This window comes from Lampetra planeri, chromosome 2 (assembly GCF_965212315.1).
Source record: "Lampetra planeri chromosome 2, kcLamPlan1.2.h2, whole genome shotgun sequence".
In the NCBI taxonomy this organism is placed as follows: Eukaryota; Metazoa; Chordata; class Hyperoartia; order Petromyzontiformes; family Petromyzontidae; genus Lampetra; species Lampetra planeri.
The window spans coordinates 33,513,016-33,527,322 of record NC_136108.1 but is presented as its reverse complement, the minus strand read 5'-3'; the positions used below and the strand labels follow the sequence as shown (position 1 = coordinate 33,527,322).

The window sequence follows — 14,307 nt, the reverse complement described above, 5'->3', positions numbered from 1 at the left end:
TTAATACTGCGGCGGTGTCTAGCGGCCGTAAAAAAAACCCGCACGCACGCCGTCCGCTTCTCGGCGGACATTACAGATCCCTCGACGCTAATTCGCAACAATGAGCAGTGCCATCGCGTGCCAAATTTGAAAAATGTACCCGGGATAATTAATTCACTGGGATTACAAAAAGCAATCGTTGCTCCCTAGTACTGCAAAAAAAAAACTTGATACCCCCCCGCCCCCCCCCCCCGAGGAAGAGTCACGTGACTTTCCTGGAGTAAACAAAATTAATCAAATATCAATGAAGAAAAAAAACCATGTTTGCCACACGGTGAATTCGCGGGAGCTTCTTTATCCCACTTCTGGCAGCGGAGAGCCGTGCGAAACGTCGACCTCGTTGCTCAGAGCCTTTCCTGGGAGCCCTTTCTGAATCACGAGAAACAGCCCCCAACAGCGCCCAACCCCCCGACCCACACCCCCCCCCCCCCCCCAGACATTTATATCGCACAACTACTGCATCGTACTCACCGACAGATTGCACACATTACCGATCGTACCAGTGTGTATGCATGTGACCTGTCAATGGTTTAGGGAAGAAGATTGTGACAAAAAAATCACGCACAATCATTAATAATTGTCTTGTAGAAACTCACTGTTGTTATTATTATTGCAAGGGTACCCAATCCACAAGCACAACCGCTGGGTTTTTTTCACTCTTTTCGGCTTTTTTGTCACGGCCCATCGATTAGGCGTCGCAATTAAAGAAGTTGAAAGAAACAAAGTTGAAACTCGTCAAGGTTGAAAACGTCCAACGTCGAAACAAAACAATAAAAATTGCAAGCTTCTCGCTCGCAAAGGAAGAAACTCGTCCGTTTGAAGGGCGCGATGGAAGGAAGAGGAGAAAGGAGGGGGGGGGGATGGAGAATCTTATAAGCAGGAGCTTCACAGGAAAGTCTCCGCCTCTTCACGATTCGTCCCGCTGCTCCCAATCCGCCAATTCTCGCCAGAGGGCTTCTCTTCCTGCGCCTCCACTTCGGCCAGCGGCGGCGGCAACGATGGCCGCCCCTTGAGCAGCCCGTTGCTCAGCTCTGCCTCCCATGGGGAAGTCCGCCGCTCCTCCTCCTTTCCCGCGGCCGGCGCCGCTTTTGCGGTCGCGCTCGAGCCCGCCGTCGTCGCGATCGTCGTCGCGGTCGTCGTCGGGGGTCGCGGCGCCGGCGTCGTCGTCTGCCGCCGCCGCCGCCGCCACCGCCGCCGCCACCGCCGCCCCCTGGGCCCTGGCCTTCTCGAGGCGACGCTCGGCGTGGCCGGCCGGGTACACAACGAGGAAGGCCGCCACGAGGAAGGCGATGAAGGAAGCGATGGCCGCCACGATGGGCACCACACGCACCGAGCCCGTCGCCTGGATGAAGCCGCTGAGCGCCGATGCCACCAGGATCTGCGAGATGTACACCTGGCACGACAGGATGGCGCAGTCCACGCCAAAGCCACGCTTGGTCCCCTCGGGGCTGCTGTGTACGAACTGTGTGGGGGGGTGGGGGGGGGGGAGACGGGGGGGGGGGGGGCTAAGGTGATGGGAGACATTCAAAGCAACAGCTCCTCCCCAGTGTCATGGGCGCTCAAGCAAATACTTGGCTCATGCATAATGAACAGAAGGGCCGTTCATTATACATGAGCCAAAAGCTTGCCATCTGTACGACCAATATAAATATAATATTTTATATCTATATATATACTGTCATGCTGCCGTGGCCTTATAGTAAGCACACTGAACTTGTAGCAGCACTGCACAGTCAAATTACTTTCGTGTTAATCACATGAGCTTCAAAATAAATGGATATCCTGGGAGAACCTTGGTTTCAAATCCAGGCAACAATCTGCGATTAAAACCAGGTTCTCAAGCGTAGCCAACTGATAGTCTCAACCTGGTCACCGATTGGCTGCGTCGACGATCGGGCCAAATAAAATCCCCTATGATGCCAGAAGTACTAGAATGCACGTCGATTCCTTTGAACGCGTCGGGACGACTACCGTCGTCGAAACGACGACCACGGGCTCCAGCTGTGCGACGAAGGTCGAGGCGCGCGTGCCGTCGCGACGCCCTCGGGCGGCAGGAGGCCGAGAGCGATCTGTTCTCCCACGCAGCAGCTTGTCCGCATCCACACGGCACAACGTCAACGTTTGGTTTCGTTCATAATACAGGTTTTTTGGGTTAGTTTCGTTTAGTTCCCCACGGGAGGGGCGAGAGAGAACCCACCTCCTTGAGCTCGTGGTACTGCCCCAGCAGCGCGTAAGGGCAGTAGGCGATGCTCATGAACACCAGCCCCATGGTGGAGATCATGACCATGGAGACGTAGACGTTGGGAAACGCGGCCATGATGGACATGCCGACAGAGAAGCCGAGCGTGCCCAGGCAGTAGACGCCCTTCACGCATGGCTCCTGCTCGCTCATGTACTTCTGCAGCACGGCTGGGCCGGGAGTGGGGGGGGAAAGGTCGGCGCAGCACAGCAACAAGGACGGTCGGACAAACGGGGTGCACTCTCTGGTTGCCAGAGATGCAGCAGTTTGTAAAGGCGATTCTTAGAGGAGTAGATAGATTCACAGATATGGTTCGTGCACATGGTATTTATTCATAACCAGGCGAGAAGCAGACGAAATGCAGCGCCAATGCAATTTTCATTCCAAGTGCGATGGGCGTCGTATATAAAAGAAAAATTGCCAATGTTTTGTATCAACTTTTGTAACACGAAAAATGCATACGCTGGCCACACAACATCAAATCTCGTGTGTGTGAGAATTGATTATTTCTGATTCATGTATGTCCATGCCACTACAGATCATGGTGATTCACGCCACCACAGATTCTGCGTATACCACAAGGACAAACAAATAATTGATTCATAAATCAAATCGTGACACCAAATTGTGATAATTCATCGGACAGCACAGAGTGGACCATCGCATCCCTCCTGGTTCGTCTGCGCAATCCTATTGCTCTGTGCCTCGTGACGTTCACTGCACAGCTGTGCTGCTCTGGTATTGTGACGATAACTGTGAGAATATCTCTGGATGCAAAAGGCTCCTTTTTCTACTTTCCCCCCCCCCCCCTTTTGAACGTTGACAGTCCAAGAACACAACATCGATATCTTCCTTCTTTTAACCAATGAAGTGTGATCCGATCATCTTGATTCACAGCCGATGTAACCCGTCCAATTTTAAGGAAAACAACAGGCAGGGTGGGGGGGACAGGGGGCGGTAGCAGCACGGGGTTCAACAATGCCCGCGAGAGCTTTGGAATATAACGTAATGGCGGTCTGCAGAACGCTCCCAAAGAAACAAAACGGTGGCGACGATCACGACTGGCCAGTTTCAGCGTAGCGACGAGTGATGGTCACTAGTGAATTAGGGAGGTGCAACGGAGAACCAATGCAGCTACATTTTTTCTGGCATTACAGTCTCTCCCGTCAAGAAGAGAACCGGAGAAGAGCTCGTGAGGTTGATAATGGGGTAAAGTAATAGCGGCGGAGATCGTGCGGTGACACGGACGTGGCAAAAGCAGAGCGACGTTTCCTCTCTCCGGCGATCGCCACATGAATTAAGCTGCAGTTTAATTAACGAAATGAGCGCCGGCCCACAGATTCCAACGGGCGTCACTTGAGACATCATCAATGGAGTAAATGTAACGATCGATAGTCGTGCAATTTATGTTCGCTAGCGCAGCAGAGCGTGCAGAAAACCGCGAGCAGGTGCGCTTTTACACACGGCGGTGCTTTGTAAGCACGCGCGCAAAAACTAAAGCATGCACGCACATGGTTATGTGCAAGATTTCGGGAATCAATGTTCCGTGTGAGCGCAGAAGGACCGTGGGCGAGTGTCGGAATCCAACGCTCCACTCTCAAAAAAAGCATTTCTCATTCAATTACACTTTCATGAGCACACGCGAAACAGGACGTGTCTTTCCCCACGGACACAAAAAAAGGGAACAATTCACCTGCAAAATAAATTAGGGACGAGCTTTAATTAAAAAAAGAAACCCACAAAGCATGCCCCGAGGTATCGTGCGAAATTAGCGGGGGATCAAACTGGCAACCCATCGCGGCGAGCAGAGGGACAGAGCCGGAAGGGTCAAGGGGGCTCTAACGAGTAGTGGGGGGCCAGGAGGGGGCGGGAGGTGGGGGGGAGGGGGTCATGGCAAGAGGAGTATGTATGTACGTATGTTAAAATGATTTCGTACCGTACGTAGCTAGTCGGAGGTGCGGGGGGAAGGACAACACACTAAAACACAAAAACCAGTTCTAGAGAAATGAGTTTTCAATCTAGATTATTTAAAATTGCTCAGCTCCCAGTATCTTCATCATATCGGAGGGGAGAGCGTTCCAGACGGCCGCAGAAAGGCATCTGAACGCTCGCGATGCGGTGACCGTCTTTGTTCGGTGACTAGCCAAAAGCCGCTGCTGCGAGGATGACCAGAGTTCGCGTGATGGTGTACGTGGCGAGTGGTGGGGGGGGGAGAAAACCCCTTAGGAGTGGTGGTACCTGAAAAGGCTGCTGCTGTGAGCGCGTACACGGTGAGGCCCCAGCAGCCCATCTGCACGCCGCTATTGTACAGACGCACCTCAGTCGAGTTCGCGGGAGCCTGCCGGTAAAGGGACAACAACGTACGAGTGAAGCGTGAGCTCGCCTTTGCGAGGGGCGGTTAGGCCGCCCCTTCGTTCGTACGCACGCACATTGAACGGCAATGCTTGTACGTCCACAGCTCTCTCCGTAGCGCGTCCGTCCGGGCTGTACTGTGCGTCGCTCGGCACGAGCTGTAGAGCACAACCGCAACAAAAAAACTGCGACGTCGGTTTGATGATCAACTTTCCCACGGGTTCGGCTCCCAAGACCCCAAGGCACAATTCTTCTAGAGGGTGCGGGAGTGGGGGGTCGTAGCCCCTGCTTGCCCTGGGCTCAGCTCGTGAGCAATTAGGCATGCTCTTGTGCTGCCCACGCCTCGTCTGTACTCTCCTATTACATAGTTCATGTAAAATAATGGAATCGTGTCTTCTCATTGGTGGGGTGGTGGGGGGCGGTGGAGTGGGGGTGGGGCACGTCTCATCGGATTCTGTTAATGAGCCATACTCGGGAGTCATCCTTCTTCTCAACGGGCACATAAACAGCGAGCTGCTGTCAGAGTGAATAAAACTCCGAGCGAGCGTGGCGCCGTCGCGCGGCCGCGCTCGCACAGAACCGGCGCTCGCAGAGGTCCCGTGAGTGGGACGCAAGGTCAGAGCGCCGGCTCTCCCCAGCTTGGCTCAGTAAACCCATATCCGTGGGTCGGCAACCTGCCGTTCCGGAGCCGTATGTGGCGGCGGGGCCCTTTAAGGACTGGCTTCGCGACGTTGCTTATTAAGGACCAATGGTCTCGTGCTCATCATTGCATCGCGGGCTCTTGTGAAATATAGATATATATTTTTCGAAATCGGGGGAAAAAAAGGGTCTTCTTGTTCCTTTGCTTGTCGACCCCTGCCCAGAGTCAATTCATCAGCACATTTATCATTCGCTCCGATCTTTATGGCACACGGCTATCACGAAGGGAGGTGCTACGTTCCACACATGAGTACATTTGGGAGGCCATATTGCTTCGTGACTTTAAGCATAGTAGGTGAGTTTTACAAAAAATGTGTATATATGTTGAAAATTTTCGACCGCACCACATGTCCTACTCTTTTTTAATAACGTCACGGGTGTTATTATTTATTTATTTCTCTTAGGAACTTACCAAATTAAAAACCGGTCCCACTGCAAGAGTTAAACCAGAGCAAAGAGAGCTATTCGTAAGTATGCCCTGACCACTACCCTACAGCTTCCACACCGATATAATTAAACTACGAATTGATTTTTTATTTTATTTTACCAGATATGGCCCACTGAGCTATTTTGCTCTTTTTAGAAGCGACCTGGCCACAAGTGATAGCGCAAAGAAGTGGCTTATCACGTGGACATTTATAGCAGCCAAATACTTTCAACGTGTGTCGATTCTAAAAGGACCCGGAGAAAAATCCACGTGACCATGGGGAGAACACGCAAAAATATACAGCAGGTGTCAGGCTCGAGATGGAACCCACGGTCTCCTGTATACCAGGCGAGGTAGTTAACATCTCCCAGCTTCCGAAGAGGAACGCGTGTCTAAAAGATTTGCGGAATCCACGCGCAGCCGCGTCGCGTAACTAAACGCCGATCCTCGTACCGCTCACTCTCACCGTGGGGTCCCCGCTGTAGACCATCTGACCCATGAAGTCGGTGTAGAAAACTGCGGCCGAGATGAGCGCAAACCACGTGAAGAGGTGGCAGGTGCAGAGGTGGCGCAACTCACGGGGCATGCGAAGCATGGAAAGCCACAGCAGCCGCACCTGCGGCACAACGCGGACGCACAAATCACACAGATCCCCCCTCTCCCCCCCGTGTAGCCTCAACAGACTGTTGGGAAGTGCCGTTGAGAGAGCACCTATGTAGGCCGGAACGGAACACGAGGGTGTGGCGGGAAAGCACCACACCCGGCCACCTTTGTCTCCCCAGTGGCGATATTTTTACACACCGCACCAGGTAATCATTTGAGGTCGAGTCGACCTAGGGGAGTCCTAGGGACCGGTTCAAATAATCGTCACTGGTGTCGTTAGTGCAGCGTGCGAACCCGCTAAACCACCACGCACACACACCAGGCTGTGCCGCCCGCCTGCCCGCCTCCTCCGGCCCATCTCACACGCTCGCCAAGCAGCACCGACCGGTGATGGCTCTCGCTCAAGCTTTGCAGACGAGGGCTGCCCCGGAGAGCGACAAGGCGATGGACAGGTGACGTTAAAGAATGGACAGAGATGCAGATTAACGACGCGGCGAGACTGCCGGAGGTGGAGGAGTTGCCACCTGTACTGGTTTTCTCAGGATCGTCCTCTTTTGAGGGTAAATGTCCAGGGTAAGTCTTACTGCGATAGTAAAAGTCCCGTTTTGTGCCAGCTGTCTAATCATACACCACTCAGGACAATAACTTTCACACGTGATTCTCCCCTCGTCGGGTATTGTGAGATATTCTTCTTTTTCCCATAATGTGTCCCGTTTTTTTTTCATTCTTAAAGCCTCAATAGGTGGAAACCCGATTGAAGAGCCAGCATCTGCACCGTTATTGGATGTGGTTTCAACAAAATAAATCATGCTCCAAAGTAGGGCACAACCCAAGAGTCCAATAGCTCTTATCTTACAGATAAGATGCATACCCCACTGAGCGTGCAGCTTAACGAACGAGATAATTCTCGAGCAAGGTTACAGTCGAGCGTCCCACCGTGACGTTCCAGCGACGTCACAACACGGACGTTTATTGTACATCCCCCCGCGCCTCCGATTAGCACGGTTGGCTATGTACGGTGCGAAAGAAGTTCAACATACAAACGTACATGTTGCCGTGACATCACAAGAGAGCCATAACTCGGCATCTGACCATGATTTTGAAGTTGTTTTGTTCTCATTAAGAAAGCTTTAATCGCTTGTTAAAACACACAACGTAGGTACTCGGGTGTAAGTTTCAGATAAAGAAAAAAAAAAGTTTTTTTATATTTATTAGGAAAATTTCAGATCGTTTTCGTGCTAACACAAGTGATGTCAAGAAAAGTGGAGACGAGATGTCATGGAAGTGATGTCACCTCCAGTGGCATTATACTTCACTATCGATCCAAAACAGAAAAAATACTTTTCCGATCATCCAAAATTTCGTATCTCGGGCCCGAATTTCGAATTTTTCAGGCGAGTTCAAAATTTCTGCTTAATACCCCTTACCGGCTACTACGCATCCACAAGGCGAGAGCCGTCGGTTGTTTTGGCTGCGTGTGTGTCTTCCTTTACCCTTCAAATGAACCCAGACCGCCGCTCGCCGCAGTTCGGCGCCCTCCCTCACCGTGTTCACCGTCTCGCGCTCGTCATCCGAGTCCGACTCGCCAGCGCTGCCGCTGCAGCTGGCGCCGTCGCTCGGAGACTGGCCCTCGTGCCGGCGCTGCAGGCGGCAGTGCTGGTGGTGGTCGTACGAGCACAGCAGCCTCTGTCGCTTGGCGAGCTCGTGGATGTCCCCGGTGGAGCGGGATGGCTTGATGAGCAGCCCGGCGTGCGCCCTCTGGTGGTGGTGGTGCGGCTGCTGGTGGCGCGAGCGTCGGCGCTGGCCGGGGCGACAGCTGCCCTGCTGGCGCAAGCTGGAGCCGCGGGCCCGGCAAGCGGGGCGGCGGGCCCTCCTGCTCGGCAGCCCGTCGCCCGAATGACATGTGGCGCCCTCGGCCGTGCCGCTTTGCTGCTGTTTGTCGGTCTCCGGTGGCGATCGGTCGCACATCTTCCCGGGGCCGCTCCGGTTGGCGTTATCCGCTTCCGTCTGGCTCAACGCGGTCTCGTCGAAGCCGCTGGGCCTGCGGCGGATGCTCACGTCGCCGCTGCTGCCGCCGCTACTGCCCGTGACGGATCGTCCGGCAATGCCGTCACGGCTGTCGTCGAAGATGGACGGCTCGATGCGGCACAGGAAGCCGTGCTCGGAATCGACGTCCATGGCGGAATCCGACATGTGCAGTGCCGAGTCGCTCTTGCTGCGCACGAGGTCCGCGTTGAAGACACTCAGGCACAGCTCGTTCTCGGAGCGCGTCTCGTCGGAGAAGCGAGCGGCCGCGAAGACGCTGCCACCGCCGCCGCCGCCGCCACCCTCGTCGTCTTCACGGAGGAGCGGCCGCGGGGAGGGGGCCGCGCGCTTGGTGGGAGAGGCGCCGCCGACGGAGCCGCAAGCCTCCTTGTCCTGCTTGCACGGCAGCGGCACGTACGGCTCCTCGGGGATGCTGAACAGGTGCAGGACGACGGAGCAGGAGAAGATGATCGACGTGAAGAAGAAGAGGATCTGCTCCTGCGAGTGGAAGATGCGGCCCAGAAAGGTGCCAGTCCAGTTCAGGCCGCCCGACATGTAGCCCACCGCCCCGCCCAGGCCTGAGAGCGAACGAGGAAGATGCGGACAAGACGCCCCGCGCACCTCCAATTAGCACGGTTGGCTACATACGGTGAGAGAGAAGTTCAACATACATATATGCACCGACGCGGGTATACAGGAACGTCCGACAGCCCCACCGGTAAGCCGCGCCACTTCCCAGCTGTAAAGGTTGACACGACAATCAAACTAAATTCACAAAGACAGAACGATCCCTGTAACCAAGTCACCCTGCTTGCACTTTAATTTGTCAGATGTGGGACTGCCTTGGATATCCAGCCGTTCTAGGCTTTCACCGAAAGGTATCCAGATGACGGTGCAGCAAAGGATTCTTGTTTTCCTGCCTAGAAAAACATATACTGTTGTGCAGTTGGATTTTCCCATCATTTACAGATTTCATTATCATTGGCATTAGCCAGGCTAAAGGGCCCAAAATAGTGTGGAATGGGGATTCCATTTTTGGGCTAAATAAATCGTAATTGGCCAAATACTTCTTTACAAAAAAGGCAGCAGGACTATCCTAAAAGAGTCTTTGGACTCATTATGGCTTTCCTGGATACATAATAATTCTGATTATTATCAAAAGTAAACTTAACACATTGTTGTAACACTGAACACACCTAACAACAAAGTTCCATCCGAGACCCTGCCGTTCCCCTCTTAATTTTCCCTCCAACGACATTTTTTTCTCCCGACTTCGTTACAGACCGTGTTGCCGTGCAGCAAAAGCCGATTATAATTCACTTAAGTGAAGGCACAAAACCATCAAAAACACTGGCGCTGTCAGCCAACTTCGATTGCTTCCCTAAATATGAACCTCGACATCGTGACCTTTGCCCCGGCCGTGCTGGAGGGCTTTCAACCGAGAAAGGGTCGCCAGCATGGCACACTCAATCTTCCCTCCCCCGCCCCCCAAGATTCCTACGACTCATCGCATCGACCTTGCAGGTCAAGGGTCGCTCCGCCTGCCTTGACCATTCCCCGCACGTGGTGGTGCACGGATACGAACAGGCGCACTTCGGAGGCCTGCGTCGGTGTTCCGCGCATTTTGGACGGCGACATTTGGGTCCTCACAACTTCGCGGTTCCATTGACCCAAAATTCGCTGCCACTGCTGCGTGCTCGGAATTCTTCGCAGACATTGAACTGATGTTGTAGACGATCCATGACCGAACCTGTTGAATCGAGCTTACAAACTCTTGAGCGCCTGTGAAGGATTCCGCCTCTTCCTTAACCCCCGAGGAAACACGTGTCCCTCCCGTCTGCATGTATGTACATTGAACTTCTTGCTGATCTCATCAAGGAGCATTAACCATCACGCAAACTCCGGTCATCCTCGCAGCGGTTTTTGGATTACCATCGAACAAAGACTGTCAATGCATTGCGCGCTTTCAGATGTGCTTCTGTGACCGCCTAGAATGCTCTTCCTTTTGATATTAGGAAGCCACTGGAGCTTTGCACTTTTTTGTGTTTAGTTTGTTGTCCTTCCCCCTGTACCTCCAATAAGCACGGTTGGCTACATACGGTACGCAAAAAAAGTTCAATAACATACAAACATACAGTATAACTGTGAAAACCCACGTGGTAGCAGTACAAATACATATTTGAGGGGAAGGGGGTGATGGTGTCTGCATCCTCTCAATCCACTGCGTCCGTCTGTCCCCACTCACCTGCCGAGAAGGAGTGGATGTTGAGCGCCGTGTCCTGCTCCTCGCTCTCCACCACGTCCAGGAGGTAGGCCCGGATGGGGCCCTCGCTGGCATCGGCGCAGAAGTCCAGCATGACCACGCCGAGGATGCTGAGCACAATGCCGTAGAGGTTGTCGCCGTTTCCATCTCCCAGCAGCCGACCTGGTCACCGGCCGCACACACAAGCAGCTAAGAGGGCAAACACCGAAACTCACCAATTCAACACTACCCGACGGGCACGGGACATTTTTTTATTTTATTTTACCAGGCCCACCGAGATATTTAGCTCTTCTTCAGATGCGACCTGGCCGCAAATGACAGCCCAAGCAAGTGCCTTACCACGTGGCAATGTATAGCGGCCAAATACTCTAAACGCACGTTTCTATTTGCCCGCCACCGCCCAACAGCCCCCCTCAGCGTCGCGGGCGCTGGAGGGGGGCCCCCCAAGTACCCCCTTGCTGTAGGCTCAGCTTTACCTTTTAAATTCTTACAGTAAAAAAAAACATCGGTGGATCGTTACATCCCTTTGGCACCGGTTTGTGTGTATGTAGTGTGCTGAACTTCTTTCGCGCCGTACGCAGCTAACCGTGATAATCAGAGGTGCGGGCTTGGAGAGGCCTGCATCATGATTGGTGGTGCTGGTTGAGTGGGATCCTTGCATGGTGGTGGTGGATGAAATGATGTTGAGATGGTGGTGGTGAGTGATGGTGTGTGCGATTGTGGTGGTGATGGTTGGCTGGTATGTTGGGATGGTGACGAGCGAGTTGTTGGTGGTGGATGGTAGATGGTGGTTTATGGTGGGGGTGGGGGGGGATGGGTGGGATATTGGGATGGTGGTGGCCGGGGGTAGTGAGTGGTTGTGGTTGGTAGTTGGGTGGATTGAAGTAGGTATGGTTGCTGTTTTCTGTCCTGTTGTTTCTATGGACTTTCCTGGGGAATCCGCTGGTGCTGGGATTTTCAGTGTGTTCGTTTCCCTACTGTGATATCGATTGTGTCCATACATATATTTCTTTTCCCCTATTTATGCCATGACACGCAGTTATAAATTATTCCGAGACGCATTGGCATTTAAGCGCTGGAGAAATGCGAACCCCTTATCCTCGCAAAAAAAATAAAACACTTTAATTTGGTTTTCAGCCCATGAACGCCTTCAATGAGATTGCTCCCAACGGTAGGTTACATCAGAGGTTACCAAACATCCGCGTGTTATTTAGTTCACTCGCGGGGGCCCAACAATTCACGACTAAGCCGCCGTGGCCTGGCGTTGGCCTGCGTTGCACGCTACTGTGCACGGCAAGGGTCGCGGTGACAATGACACTTCAAGGTGGCCGGAGCGCTGAGCGCCGCTGATCAGTAATCGCACGGTGAACTCTTCTCCCATAAGCTTCTAATCCCCGAAAGCTCCACAAATATTCCTGCGCCACCCCGCTCTCCCACCCAAGCCAACCGCGCTCCCAACCACACGACGCAGAGTCCGACAGCGCAATCACGGAGGCGCCAGCGGTGATTCCCAACAAAGGCAGGGTGGAAAGCGTGTAGCGGCAAGTGCGAGAGCGTGATCTTTCATCATCAGCAGCATTTCTAGTCGATGAATCGACATCGGCAAATGCTCATCCCAGTTCTAGTTTACAGGGGACACCACACTGACCAGGTACATCCGATCCTTAAATAATGTCCTTGCAAACATGAGACTAGAATTAAGTGCTGTCTCGGACATTGTAAGCTAGGTCGGCATCTTCCCTACCTCCTCATTGTGCCGGGATGCGGGGGCGGTTTGAATGGGTGAGTGAGATTCAGGCCCATGACTCATGCAGCTTGGCTGCTATGCCTGCTAATACCGGACAAACAAAAATTGTACAGAAATTATGTAACGTGTTTTATTACGGCCGGTGACATGGCCCAGCAGCCGTGCATTCACCACTTGATGCAGAGGTTCACGATTCAAATCCACCGACCACCCCGATGAATACCACGGGGTGGTATTAACCGTATTAATAATACAAAGCGCCATCTACTTCATGGTGACATTATTCGCAAGAACAGGTCATTGTGTGCCGGTGTCTTGGTCCAAATTTGCCAAAATTACCCGCAAATTACTCATTGGGATTATACATACTGACCATTATCGTCCCTCGCCACCGCTGGGAAAAAAAATGCCATTACCCTTTTGAAAATGAGTTAACGCGGGTGCTTTTCCTGGGTAAACAAGCGCAACGGTTATAATTACGCCGTCATTAAATGCGTACTTGTGTTATTTTGAGAATGCACTCGGAAGCCCTCCCGCGTGGCTAAAGGAACAGTCCCCTTCCACCCTCGCTGGTGCGGTACTACCGACCGCACTCGAGGCGAAGGGAAAAAACATGATTCACGACAAAGGTAGCGCGAGATGTCAACACTGCGTCACGTTCGCAAACGAGCGCGCGAGAAACGGCACAGGGTGCGCCGCACGCTGGGCGCGCTGCTGCGATGCGGCGCGACGCAAAAGCCTCCGACCGCGAGCACCTACCCAAGCTGCGCTCGAGGATGAGGGGGCGCCACGGTGGCAATGAGATGTTAACGACCTCGCCTGGTATACAGGTGGTCGCGGGTTCGATCCCGACCCTGACGCCTGCTGTATATTTGGAGTTTGCGTGTGCTCTCCCTTTCCCCGTTGTCGCGTGGATTTTTCTCCAGGGTCCTCCGGTTCTTCCCTCCACGTTCAAAATGAACGTGCGTTTGGGAGTATTTGGCCGCTATAAATGTCCACGTGATAAGCCACTTCGATGAGCTACCATTTGTGGCCAGGTCGCTTCTGAAAAAGAGCTATATACCTCAGTGGGCCTTACCTGGTAAAATAAAAAAAATTGTTTACAGTTTACACGGAGGCACGCAGCTATCGACACCGGACACGCGAAATGAACGGAGCTCATTGCTGCCATGGGGGCGCACGTATGTGCCACGGTACAGTACAACGGCCGATAATCTGAATATGCGTCGGTTTGGAAGGAAAGGCGAAGGGAGACCTTTGTTTTATTAAACAGATTTACCGTGAGAGTGCGCGCACGCGACTGTTAATCTGCGCGTGCGTTGCCTCTCGACCGTAGAGCTGCCCCCCGTAGAGTCGCTGCCCCCCCCCCCCCCACCGGTTAGAGTGCGTGCGCCTCATATGCGAACAGCCCTCCTTGTGCGCGCGAGCCAGCCAGCCAGTGCGGCGCGGCCAGGGAGGGAAGGAATTTGCTTCATTGAATATTTTAATATGTATAACGTGCCGCCAGTATTAAGTTTCCTAATCTCAATAATAATAATAGGAGTTGGTTAGTTGCAGGAATGCAGTGATGTGGCACCCCCCGCAGAGATAAGATTACTTGTCAATATTCCCGCTTGCGATACGACTAGAAAATTGCATTAAGGTTTTATTGCCTCGTGTATGCCATCTTATTTGTAGATCTTCCTGCTTTTGCTCATTCATCATCAGCCGTAATAAATCCACTGCTGGATGAATGCCCCCCCCCCCCGCCCCGTGAAGCCACCGCCATCTTTCATGTTCCCCACGATACAAAAAAATACATCTGTCAACGATATGTTAGATTATTTCATCGGCTGCCACTCCATCATAAGTTTTCGACCATAGTCCATCATCCCTTCTAGTGACATGCCCTGCCAAAGCCACTTACGTCACTA

General features: G+C 53.0%; 1 protein-coding gene across 1 annotated transcript in view; it reads right to left on the bottom strand.

Moving 5' to 3' along the window:
• Window positions 1-613: 613 nt before the first annotated feature.
• LOC144732279 (solute carrier family 45 member 4-like) overlaps window positions 614-14,307 on the bottom strand; it is a 38,233-nt gene continuing 24,539 nt past the window's right edge. Inside the window, 7 exon segments of the mRNA XM_078613720.1 lie at window positions 614-1,179; window positions 1,181-1,501; window positions 2,237-2,448; window positions 4,517-4,616; window positions 6,223-6,372; window positions 7,905-8,962; window positions 10,630-10,809. Of these exon segments, the coding sequence (XP_078469846.1) occupies window positions 925-1,179; window positions 1,181-1,501; window positions 2,237-2,448; window positions 4,517-4,616; window positions 6,223-6,372; window positions 7,905-8,962; window positions 10,630-10,809 (2,276 nt within the window). The 3' untranslated portion in view covers window positions 614-924.